The sequence below is a fragment of the Centropristis striata genome, chromosome 5 (assembly GCF_030273125.1).
Source record: "Centropristis striata isolate RG_2023a ecotype Rhode Island chromosome 5, C.striata_1.0, whole genome shotgun sequence".
Taxonomy (NCBI): Eukaryota; Metazoa; Chordata; class Actinopteri; order Perciformes; family Serranidae; genus Centropristis; species Centropristis striata.
In genome coordinates, this window is record NC_081521.1 from 26,584,475 (window position 1) to 26,598,275 (window position 13,801).

Here is a 13,801-nt window from a genome sequence, read left to right on the forward strand (position 1 = left end):
ACAAGCAGAAGAGTGGAGATTGTATTGGTTCATGATGCAATGAACACATAAATATGTCTTTAACGAGTACTTATTTGTCCCTTTTCTCTGTAGTTCATGTAGTGAACTGCATTTCTGTCTTTTGCTAAGATGTTTTTGTACAAAGTCATATGACCTGCCCCAAGAGCAGCTGCTGCCTTTTAAGTGTGCTTCCTGAGGACAGTAAAGTGATGTTATGCACTATCACAAGAAGGGAATCCACTGTACTTTAAGTAAATCCAATGCTACATTGTGCCATTAATACAACTTTTATGAAATGGAGAATTTTCTTGACCTCAGCTTAAGAGGTCTTGTGTTTAGTGCCGTTAAGTTCGTCTGATTGTTTTTCTGTCAGCATGAATAAGAAAAAACTACTGGACGGATTTTTATAAAACCTGTTGGAAGGATTGAGCATAGGCCAAGAAGGGCCCAATTAAACTTTGAGGTGGATCTGAATCACTGTGCGGATAAACAAGTAAATTTGTGCTTTAGTTAACAATGTGAGACAGAGTATTTGTTCATCTGATCATATTTCATGGCTACCAACATGTTTAAATTCTGTGAGTAATAAAAATGTACCTGAAAGTTTGACAAAAAAACCCTATGTATTGGTATAACAACTCAATCAATTACTGCACTATGAACACTCAGCCTACTTATTAATCTACATTATATATAATGTTCCTTAACTTTTTAATTTTATTTTTGTTTTAATTGTTGATACTTTTTATATTTCTACTTGTTTATATTGTAAAATTGTTAATACTTTATTATAGTTTTAATTTGTTTATTTACGTTTCTTATATTTCTATTTTTTGTTGCTATCTACCTCTGGTAATTCCCTCATTGTGGGACTAATAAAGGACATTTTAATCTTAATGTATGGTTTAATTTCATAAGAGAAGTTGATATTGGTAAACCGAGCAAAAGTAAAGCAAAAGTAATTATGCATGTCCAGTCCAACTCAGATACTGAAGAAAATGCAGCTGGGAGTGTGCCTGAGGGTACAGAAAAAAGATGCCATGTCTGTAATGGCTTCATTCGGCAGGATACAAAACAAAAAAACACAGCTAAGTGTAAATACTGACGGAAAACAGCAAAGTACTGCAGCACACAGAGCGCTGTGTGTGTGGCGAGTGTGAGCCGGGTCATTTTAGCAAGTAATCCATTAATATAACAGTGAATGTTTGGTATAAGCTACAGGTAAATGCTACAGCTCTTTGAGAAGCAAGCAGTTTCCCAGGAGCTCAGTATGGTGAAAGGGTTAACTCCAAAGTTAGTTATATCTTAGCTCTGTCTTCCCAGGCCAGTCTAGGGGATCAAGTAAGTTCTAAAAGATTCAACAGTCTGTTAGAGTTCAAATAGTTTCACTCTGTACCCTAAAGCATCCAGTTGATGGAATGAAACAGCAAAAGCCCTAACAGTTATTAAAGCATAATACTTTACAATAACATTACCATTTATTTATATTTTCATATTTATTCAATTTCTGTTTTTATTATTCTATTAAATGTGTATTACCTTAATCTGGTTTTACTCTGTACTTGTGCTGCTGCACCATCTGAATTTCCCCCATGGGGGATCAATTAAGGAATATCATATCTTATTATTTCGATAGACGCAAGAAATGTAAAATATATAATCTGTTTCACTTTGATTTTCCTGATTGGGCAAACACATACCTAAAAGTGTTCAGAAATAGGCATAATGTATGCTTAACTATTTGTTTAATACAAATAATTACTAAGATCTAAGATCTCCACTTACATACTAACATCAGAGAATGTTGTGCACAAGTGTATTTAATATGTTTATTAATTGTTACAGAAAACTGTGACTTTTACATGTGTGGCTCTACACAGTATGACTTATAAAAAGGAAAAAACTGAATGATTGAGTGGAGAGACAAAAGGAAAAAAAAAATCACTACAGCTGTATGAAAGTAATGTGTTGGTGTGTGTTCATGTCTCCTCCTGAGCATGTTGCATGTTTTACCTGATCTAGCGTTTTGAAAAGTAGAATATCTCGGCAGGACTCCTGCAGTCTGCAGCGCTGTTCATCTGTTTTTGGGTGAACCACTCTGGGCTCGGCGTCCTCCTCGTCATCGTCTGGGTTGAACGCCTCCGCACACACTGGAAGAAAGACATGTAAACCCACTTTACACACTGCATCAACATGTCCTGTGTGATTACGTTAGACCAAGCAAACAATCCAGGAGAAAGTTTTCTATGGACACGTTCTGAAACTCATGAAGAGTAGATGCAATAAACCTCCAATGAAAACTACAACTAATCTTGACAACAAGGATATATTAAACAACCACAAGAAGTAAGCAAACAGGTTGCAGGCAACTCACGTATTGACAACCTTGTCAAAAATACACTACTACTATATGTGTGGATAGTGAACAAATGGTAATAGTCATTGTCGGCCTTCAACGACAGACTGATATTCGTCTCTTGTCAATATATTGACAAGAGACGAATATATATATATATATATATATATATATATATATATATATATATAAATATAATATATATATATATATATATATATATATATATATATATATATAAATATATATATATATATATATAAATATATATATATATATATATATATATATATATATATATATATATAATATATATATATATATATAAATATATATATATATATATATATATATATATATATATATATATATATATATATATATATATATATATATATATATATATATATATATATATATATATATATATATATATATATATATATATATATATATATATATATATATATATGTTTTAAGCACACACAAAAAGACAAAAACACAGAAGCAAATGAGAAAAGAAAACCACACAGATCCCAACACAGACACTCTATCCACCTCTTTGGGGTGCCGACGTATAAACACATACTCAGAGTGTAGGGAAAGGTAAGATGTTTCACAAGCACACACGCAGAGAGGAAGATATTGTATAACACAGCATGAGGCGATGGCCTGCAGGAGTAGGGACGAGAGGACATCATTACTGCAGGACACAGAAGGAACCCAGAAGTGAGGAAATGACACACGCACAGCGACATGTTTTACCACGCTGGATGACAAACCCTGACAAGGTCATTTCAAATTGTCACTATGCATCTGTGTTTTCTCCAGCTCTGTGGAGACACACTCCACTTCTCACATGACATTCACCACAAAACACACGGATGTCTGTCTGGGTGTGTGTGCAGTCATGGGTCTAACGTCTTATCTCTCAGCATTCATACCAGTCATGTTTGGAGCGATGTGGCCTTTGGAGTGTCAACGTGTGAACTCCTTTAGTTCAGCTTGATTGGGCAGGTAAATACAATGGACCACATGAAAAGCAGTAAAAACATGAGCCTCTGTGCTCTGCCAACCAGAATGTGATGCAGTTAATTAAGCGTGCGAACATAATCTGAACCAACGACAAGATACAACCCCAAAACACAAGGGTTTTATTAGTAAGAAAACACAGATGTTTGGACAAATAATCAGCTTTGTGTGTTCTTCATGAATTTCGTTAAAAATAAGATAAGGCAGAGACTGCAGGCAGATCCATCATGCTTATGTGTTTTGTTTCCCCCGAGCTGCCAAAACCTCCATCTATCCCTGGCAGCATGACAGGATATCAAAACACCAGCCAATAAACGTACTACTTGTGAGTCTATGTGTGTTTTGTTTACAAGTTCACTTGTAACAGGGCAGTGTGATCAAATCTAATGCAAATATGCAGTCATGTCATCGTTTTCAGCCCGTTTTTTGGGCCAAAGAAAATAAATTGTAGATGTGATTGTGGCCTTATGTTTCCCATGTGAGGAAACACTGATTTCTAACAACATTGATGCTGTCCACCTTCTTGAATGTAGCTTGCAAGTCTCTGTGCACTTTGAGATGAGAAAAAGAGTTTTCTTCTACATCTGGCAATAATTAATTAGTCATGTGTCGCATTCTCAAGCTGCACCACAAGTTTACCTAAACATTTAGATAACTCTTGAAGATAGAAGAACTGGGGATTTTTTAAACCACCATTCAATGCAATGCTGACAACACTCTCAGAATCTCAAATGTATCACTGGGTCACAACACATTGGCCCTCATTTATCAAACGAGCGTACGTCAGAAAGTGTGCATAAAGTGGGCGTAAGATGATTTCTACGCAAGCCTCGGCATTTATCAATTTGGACGTGAGCGGACGGTAAGATCAGATGTCTGCTCTCAGCTCGTGTACGCAAATCTGAGTCAGCGTGTAGTCCACACGTCTGAGTCGGAGAATTGATCTTAGACTACAGTATCGATGCCTGGAGCTGATAAAACTCTGTGGTGTTTTGATTTTTAATAGTGACAAAGCAAAACATGTTTAGACTACATAATTTATCATTAAAACATAATCCAAAAATAAATAAACCCTGCGATCGTGAAATTCTTTAAGCAGAATACCAGCCGAGGACATTAAATGTTGTTGTCTTCTGCTGTTTACTGTTATCCAGCTCCGACGCCGGAGCGTCAGCGTCTCTTTTACCATCGGTGCTGCCAGAATAGAAACATTTCCAATCAGTGCCGTCACACGCTCCTCTGAATAGGACATCATTATTAGTAAATGTAAAGAGGTGAATAATATCTCTCCATCATAATAATAGCAACATTCGGATATTATATAGATTATTAGGCTTTATATAGCCTATCACCATGTAATTACTCAAACCTCGCCGGGAGTTTAATGGTCCGCTACTCTGCTGACAGCACCACTGATTTCCTTCTTTTTCACTTTTTATGCTGCCAAACAAAACCAGTTTGTTGTGTTGCTGCTGTTGGACGTCAGCGTTTCACTTTCTGACTGAGAAATTCCTCTTCTTTTAGAATTAAAACTTACTTTAAAACATTGTTGCTGAAAACTTCTAAGTCCGTGCTCCAAATGTAAAATAATCACTGGACTTGGTCTATTTCTGTAATATGTCTATATTGCCCCTATTGTTAATTGTAACGGTGCACTTTGCTAATAAAGCTGACTTTAGAGGGTGAAAAAATCCTCCTTTTGGTCGCATTGCGCCCTTCGGTGTCGTAAACTCTGAAGGCGAGTCTTCTGAATCGGGTATATATTAGGGCGTGGTATTTAAATTACGCTTGTTTCGAGCCGCCACATTTATCAACAGCCGATCATTCTTACGCTGTGATTGGCGAGATACGATCGTTTGATAAATCACACGTGGACCCTGTCGTAAGACGAAATATACACTCAGATCTGCGCTCGTTTCTACGCTCGCTTGATAAATGAGGGCCACTGAGAGCATATTGTGAAAATCATAAAGATGCAAATTTGAATTATTTCCAGGAGCTATTCGGAGTGGTTATTAATGCCCACTTCAGTTACTACTTCAGTTAAAATGCTTTGAGACAGGAGCAAACATGTGCTAAGACATTTATCTACTCTGAACGACTGGCAAAGTAACCAAGCAAAGGCATATTATTGAATGTACACGTGATCGCTAGCCATGTTTCCATTAAAGTGTACTCAAATTTTGAAATGTTGCATTAAAGAAAATGTGAATAAGGGATGTTTCCATCAACTGGTTGAGATTGAATAAACGAAGCTAATCAGGTAACTTTGGCCATGAGAGAAAACATTCTCGTCTTCAGGAATTAGATTGAATTGGGCAACTTATTGTTTTTTCATGTCAGCAAAAACAGCTGATCAGTAATGCAAGTTAAATGTTTGCCAAGTATTCGCTAAGTACTCAGGGCGTATTCGCAAAAAACATTTCCATCTCCTGTTACAAAAGCACATTAACTTTTTTTCCTGAAAAAGACAAAACCACTTTAATCGAGCGTAAATACTTTTATGCACATTTCGATAGTTTTATCTAATTTTGGTTCTTCCATCAAGTTTTTCTCATGCTGATCTTCAAAATGCACATATAAATTCATTGTAGGAAAGGAGACTACTGGAAATTGTTATCTTGACAGGCCAAGAAACGTTTGCATTTTCTCTCATTCCACTCTACATTTAGTGACAAGAAAAACAACCTGGTCACAATAATTCAATGCAATACAGTAGCCTTGCATTAACTACTACCCTGCTACTAACCCTTCAAAATCCTAAAGGTAAAATCTGTAGTGCTGTAGTACAGTACAGGTGTACTCCAGGACCCTGTGACATCACTGTTGGGTGTTGTTAATTACAGGTTCAAGTACGCACATTTCGGACAAAACCCAACCAAACCCAGAGTGATGCCAGCTGTGGCTAGAGGTGAAACAGGTTCTTCTCAGCCTGGTGTAAAGTTCTCTTTGAAAGTTCAGTGTTTGTTGAGAATACTGCTTTAAATGGCGATTCAATCTTTTTTCAAGCTACAGTTAGTGGTGGTGTTGTATTATTCAGTACATTGAAAGGTGTTTATCATATCATTGTATAAGTTTAGAGCACCTTAGAATATAATGCAATCCATACATTACAATTCATATTCAACTTAGGGGCAGTTTTGACCTTTTCCCTCTTGTTGAGGTGTTCGTTCAATATTTGTCCCATTAAACATAATCAAGGGGCAAATAGGGGGTGCTTGTCTATGTAAATGCCTCTTAATTTCATACTTGTGGTGCAAAAATCACCAGAAATTGTCCTGTGAAAATATTTAATTTTCTAAAATGATATATAGATTTACAGTTAAACTTTTTGTCTTTCAATATAATGTGCAAAAGCCTCTACGTTTCTGCAACATACAGTCATGTTATTATGAATTCTTGTTTGAAGCATTTTACCAACTATCTTTGCAACATAAAAACACACTAAAGTAAATGGGCCCAGGAAAGCTTGGCACATTACACAAAGTATTTTTCTCTCTTCTGGTAAAAAAAACAACAACTGTTACGATAAAGAGAGAGATTTTTGATTTAAGCTTTAATGAGACTTCTTCCCTTGGGAGAAGTTTAAATGTTTCTCCCACAGAAATCACCGCACACACAAACAGACTCACAAAATACCTGCAAAAGACAACTAACTATGTGTACGATGTGACAACTAACTACGTGTACGATTTACAAACGAAAAATAAGTGGAAAAGGGACTTTTGTAACATCTCTGGGAAACACGCTCTATCTTTGTTGTTGTATTGACACAATTTCTCTTCAGGGCTCAAAAAGGATCATTATGTCTTACAACACTACAAAGAAGGTCTACTATCATAACACACTTTTGCCAACAAAGAAAACTTTTAACCACTTTATTTCCCACTACATAAAAACAAACAAATCTACACAACTAGGCGTTACATCTACAAAAGAAACACCCCATACTCCATAACAAACTGTCATGACGCTGTGGTATAGACAGGAGGGTCAATAGTGACAGTAGGACAGCAGTAAAAAGATAAACATCAGCTGGCACACCCAAAGCCTAATCAAAGTGCAGTGCTCTGTGACGGCTGACGACATTCAATTACTCATGTGTAAACACTAGACGGGTACGACGAAGCGTGAGAAAACAAGAGCATCATACACACAAGACCACAGACGCCAACACAGAAAGAGAGAATACAGTCACACAAAACCCAAAACACAACTGCAGCGGTGCATCTTAACACAGGCAATCAAATCCACGACATACGCAGATGCACTCATTACCAAAACATCACAAAGACTCACAAATCAGTGAGGTTACCGCTTGGCCTGAACGTGCATGACACTCAATAACGCAGACACTGAGACACTTGGGCAGTGATGTATGCAATGTAGTCTCTGGTGTGGATTACACTAAAGGGACATGACGTCAAACATATGCACACACACACACACACACACACACACACATCTTACCTGACACTCTCCTGTTGAATCTGCTGGGTGGGGGAGCTGTGGAGAGAGAGAGAAAAGAGGGAGAGGTGAAATTAACATCATTGTTTTTACATAATGACATTTAATACGATTTTGTGATTGCTTTGAAATCCTCATTACCATTATCTGCTCTGAACAGACGGTGTTCATAACAATCATTGAGACGAAAGAAGATTTAGAGAAGGGAGAAAAGGCAGTGAGTCAGAGTGACGGCCAGCATCGGAGAGAGAAAGACACAGACAGTCGAACAGATAAAGGCGACAAGAGGTGAAGAGATAAAAAAAAAGTAGGACATGCTCAAAGATATAGGCAGATGTGAAGAAAAACAGAGACAGAGCGTAAACAGGAAAGAAAACATGAGCTTAGCGAGAGCGAAAGAAGAGTACTTTCGGTATTGAAAGGTTCATATTTTCTTAACACACATGAATGCTGCTTTGAGCAGTAGCTACAGCCTGCCGCAGCATCATCATCATCATCACACACACACACACTTTCCCTGCAACAAATGGCAGCATAATTTTTTCATGACTACAAATAGAAAACTAATAAAATAAAACATGATCAAACTAAGCAGCAATAATCACACAATGATTGCCGGAAGGCAGACAGATATGAGTGGATTAACAAATAACTTCATAAGAGCCCTCATAGCTACATAAAATATTTATAAGGAATAATGTATTAGGAGAGAGAAAGGATGAAGGATAATGGCAGTTATAGTTGTAATCAAATCTGTTACGCTGTGGCTTCATTACATTGGCCATGTCCTAATAGCTCCCAATATGATAATTATTTGTACCTTTTCCCACCAAAATAAGCACAAATATGCAGGTTTATTAAATGCAGGAAAACACGCTAAAAGTTGACCATTTTCCCACTGCCAGCAGATGACTAGACCAAGGAATCAATGTCTTAGGGCGCTATAACAACCCAAAGTTTAGTACGTATTTATCAAACTCTGTTGCGGTTAAATCCTGGTTATGGTTTGTTTGGTTGCTTGTGAACGATTCAATCATACTCTGGTACGGACCAAAACAACCGGTCCGAGACCACTTGCAGAGAGGGTTTTGCTACCTGCACGGTGAGATGTACAAAGATAATAATGTATCAATTTCACTCTGATCGGAAGGCTCGACTTAGCATAATTAGCATCACTGCTAATTATGTTTCCATCACTGCCAATCAGACCTGGAGCCGCCACTACTATAGTCATTTGTCCAGGAATGAATGCTGATTGTTACTTTTCCTACTAAAAACAATGCCAAATGTTAGTGGGTGTTAATAGTTTTTTGTTTATTTTTTAATTCCACTGTCAACCAATCCAAATGTCTGTATTCATTACAAATGGACAAAGAGGTCTGTGGTTTGTTTACGGTTTGACATGACGAGCCTGTCTGTGCCAGCATAGCCAGCCTCAAGCTGTTGCAAATTACTGTTCGGAAGCACAGATGCTGTTGGGGCACAGTTAACATTCCTGAGCCACCAGGATGGAGCATCCGATGTCGCACTGCTTTAAAATTCAGCATTCAAGGACTTGCAGCAGCCGGCACCTGCCCAACTCGAGTGTTCCCTTCAGCAAAACACGGAACTGTTGAGGAGCTGACCCCGATCTCTGACCCCCTGTAGATCTCTGTATTAAAAATATACTTGTCCTGCTGCATGCTTTTTGAGACCACGTATCTAGGTCAGATCCAGTAATTGAAAAAATAAATGTCCTTTCAGAAAAAAACACAATAGTTAATCACACTGCTTAACTTGTTCAGAAAGCAAACATTGTGCCAGTGAATTGTTTTATATTCGCATTAATGCTCACATATTATTCAAGACACTCGCGACTAAAGTGTTGGCCCATGAGACCGGCACGTGCCTCTTACATTAGTCCAGAGGAGCTCATTGATTATGTGTCATCCAAATATGAGAGACATTGATATTAGCCAGGAAAAAATAGCATACAGCTTAAAGTTATCATCCTGTTATGAGAGTAATGGTTCTATGGAAATATGCAGAATCCATTCCATGCTAAGAGGGATTAGGATATTAAGGTGATTAACAGCCTAACCTAAATCTACTCCTAACCGTAGAACAACGAAGTAATAGAGACAAAAATACCAGCACCCAATGCAAACAAATGTTTCTTTGTATGTGATTTTTTCTACTCTTTAGGTTAGCAGGTTAGTGGGTAACCTGTCCTGTGCTGTTAAAAGGCCTCCATCCATTCATTTTCTGCTGCTTATCCAGGCTAATACCTTCACCGGTTTTGGCTCACATGGCAGCAGCCTCACTTTGTTGTCAGGCTTTGCTCAACTGACCCTGATGAGTTCAAGCCACGACAGAAGCCTCATGGGCAGGAGGACGGGAGACCCTGGAGCGAGGTGAGTCTTGCCCACTTTGTCTGGTTAACAAGGGTAGTGTGCTCATAAAATATTAAAAGCATGCACTATAATATGATGTTGATGTCGATTAAAATGAATAGATTACAATCGGTCAAGTGTCTATGTCAGCAATAGTTTCACGTATCAGCATTTATTTAAATGGTGAAAGCTCTCATTCTGTAATAAAACACATTTTCTTCATTACGCCAGATGATGATACTGAACACGGCTTTAACAACATCAAACCAAACACAGGGAAAACATCCTGTGCAAGGCAGAGGATGCTTCCTGGAAATGTCTAAACAGCTGCTGTAATCGAGTTTAATTTCTGGTCATGATTTCGGCGCTGTGCACTTGACACGAGACAGTATTCATCAGAGTATAGACAGCCTGGAAGGACACTGCTGGATATGAATATGCATCAGGGATAATAAAGTGGCAAGTGGAGAAAGAGAGCCAGAACTGTGTGCATGAAGGGGAAACAAAAAGGCAGTGCAAGTGTGTGTGTGTGTGTGTGTGTGTGTATGTGTGTGTATGTACAGTATATTTGGTTGCACAGTCACCACGCTGCAAGGCCTTAGGCAGCATTTCTTGGAGTCCATAGGAGCATCCTGACCTTGTGAATGTGTGTAACAGGGTGTTAATTTACACACAAAGAGTGAAGTTAGAATCCTAAACACTTGCTTTCTAACACAGGGCTGTTACTAGCCAGCATGGACATAGCTCAGTGCTGCGACACGCATACACACACCCACACACACACAGTGTGTGTCCATTTCTACCTTATTACCATCCTGTCAGAGCCCATTAGATCTAGACTGTGAAGACGGGCGCCTTGGGGGGAAACTCACACATACACACCACTTTCTCCTGGTCACCTGGGGAGATGGACAGAGTTTAACACTCTACTCTCTGTGGAGATCACTCTTAGTATCACTCAACACAAATCAAAGACGGTCTCAGATACTGACAGTCTCGGCTACTGCGGTATCTGACAGATTTTTACTGCTCTTTTCAATGAATTGCCTAAAACATCCCAGAAACGGGTTGCAGGAAAATAACATAGAAAAAGTACAAAAATGCATTTCAACGCAATTTGTAAGTCTGTGTTAACTCTCCCATGCCAACCACATATTCAGACTCATTGGGCATCTGTTTTACCTGAACTCTAAGTCTGCCTGCCCACATATTAGCCTTGCTGAAACACAGGGTCAAAATCTCCAACATGATAACTGCCAAATGAGTTACAACCAGGAACGTGCCAAACACCAGCTAAACTTATCCTTGGCAGATAATTATGTCCCTGCAGGCCATGATACAATCTGACCATTAACCAATCAAAGCAAAGCAGAGCTATGGCCCTTTTAAACATTCTCCTAGATGCCAGCCTGTTGCACTGGTTCCGCACAAAGCAGTGGCATATATTATCTCAGTTTCTCAGGTGACTGGATGGTTAATGTTAATGACCATTTGTTCAAACAGGAAGAGGATCCATTCTAATTCTGTCAGGTACCAGAAGTGAACCAATATTTAGGACAAAGATAAATGCCTTACGAGTGCAAATACAATTACAGATACAAACACAATATTTGTGTGCTGATATGCATTTAAGCTACAAAGGGCTAGGGTGAAATGTGACCTCAGGTAGAGAATTGGCAATGCTGTTTCCACGTCAGGAGCTATATGGGATAAGATTATAATGTGATCTTGTGATTCTCGTCAGTCTCTCAAATTCGGCTGACTGGCATAGTCACGCGATTTAGGCAGACATAGAGAAGAAGAGTGAAGTTGTAAATCCAAGAGCAGGAGGAGGAGGAATCCTGTTCACTTTTATACCTGGAACACTTAAAATTACTTCATGAATTACTTTCATGAACCTTAATAACGCTGCCATTTTTCAATCATTTTTATTTTATTGTTTTGAAATACAACAAAAACAATTGTTGTGAAGTGCATTATGGCTATTTAAACCATTTCTTAATTGAATTTACAGAACATTTGCTGTTTTATGATATTTACCATGTAATAAATGTATATACACCAAGTGATGGCAGGTTTCGTCCATCACAATTACAGCACATTTTTTGATTAACTGATTAGCTGAATCTGAAGAAACGGTACAGAATGTAAATCTTAATTAAAAAACAGGTTCAAAGTACTGCTAGATTTACATATTTATATGTATATATCTATATTTATATGTATGTATATATCTATATATATATATCTATATATATATATATATATATATCTATATATATATATAGATATATATATATCTATATATATCTATATCTATATCTATATCTATATCTATATCTATATCTATATCTATATATATATATATATATATATATATATATATATATATATATATATATCTATCTATCTATCTATCTATCTATCTATCTATCTATCTATCTATCTATCTATCTATCTATCTATCTATCTATCTATATATATATATATATATATATCTATATCTATATATATCTATATCTATATATATCTATATCTATATATATATATCTATATCTATATATCTATATCTATATCTATATATCTATATCTATATATCTATATCTATATATATCTATATATATATATATATATATATATATATATATATATATACACACACATGTACTTCTAAAATGTTATCAGAAGTTGGCATGTGACTCAGTTACACTGCTTACATGTTAGTTTCTCCTTTACTGTGCCTGTTGCCTATGACTGCTCACAAAAGCTCTTCTCTCTTTTTAGATATTTTCATTCAGAACATTCCATTCATCTGCATTGTGTCTGTAACTATGCATCTGTAGGCCAACATCTCAGGGCAGAACTTATAGACCTTCATTTTTTAACAACGTGATTGTTTTTTAAGGATAGAAAACAATCTCCAAACCATGTCTGGTCGCCTGCCAACAAGACTGGCAGACAAACCTACCAGCCACAGCCAAAATGGAGCAGGAAATGAGTCAATTCTTTGACCTGCAAGTTTTTGTCCTCCTTTATCTCTTGCTTTTACTTAAACCTCATCCAAGAACTTGCAGGGTATAGCCCAAACAGTTGTTTTTCTCTGGTACTATGATCACAAGGCCACTGCTTTGAAATATCAAAATATTACTGTCTGTTCATAGCAAAGACAGTAAAATAAATTGTTGACTTGGATAAAACACAGCACACATTTATAGTTACATCTCCACCAATGTGATTCTTCTTGTGCATATAGATCACAGCTTTTTCTTTCCATTAATGTCAATTTCAACCCTCTTTCTACCTATACAATGCAGTGAAAGTAGTAATACACTCCATTGAATACACTATTCTTGGTTTCTCCAGCATCCCCCCCTCCCTCTGTCATTTATTGTATACCTCGCCCCCTCAGCTGTCTCAAAGGAACAGACCTTCCTCCCCCGTATTGCTCCCAAAGCTTAATGACTCCTCTCCCTTCCTCCAGCTTCTCGTTTGCATCCAAGTCTGGTAGCTTGCTTTATCTCCTTAACCTCAAGACAGAGATCGGTCCTTTGGAGTTGGTTGTAACAAGAGGAAA

General features: G+C 37.3%; 1 protein-coding gene across 2 annotated transcripts in view; it reads right to left on the bottom strand.

The window, feature by feature from the left end:
* prkar2aa (protein kinase, cAMP-dependent, regulatory, type II, alpha A) overlaps positions 1-13,801 on the bottom strand; it is a 50,362-nt gene that overhangs the window by 9,793 nt on the left and 26,768 nt on the right. For both annotated transcript variants that reach the window (XM_059334136.1, XM_059334135.1), the window contains exons 3-4: positions 7,859-7,894; positions 2,014-2,150 (exon numbers count right to left, since the gene is read on the bottom strand). In XM_059334136.1, coding sequence (XP_059190119.1) covers positions 2,014-2,150; positions 7,859-7,894 — 173 coding nt within the window. The remainder of the gene's footprint in view (positions 1-2,013; positions 2,151-7,858; positions 7,895-13,801) is intronic.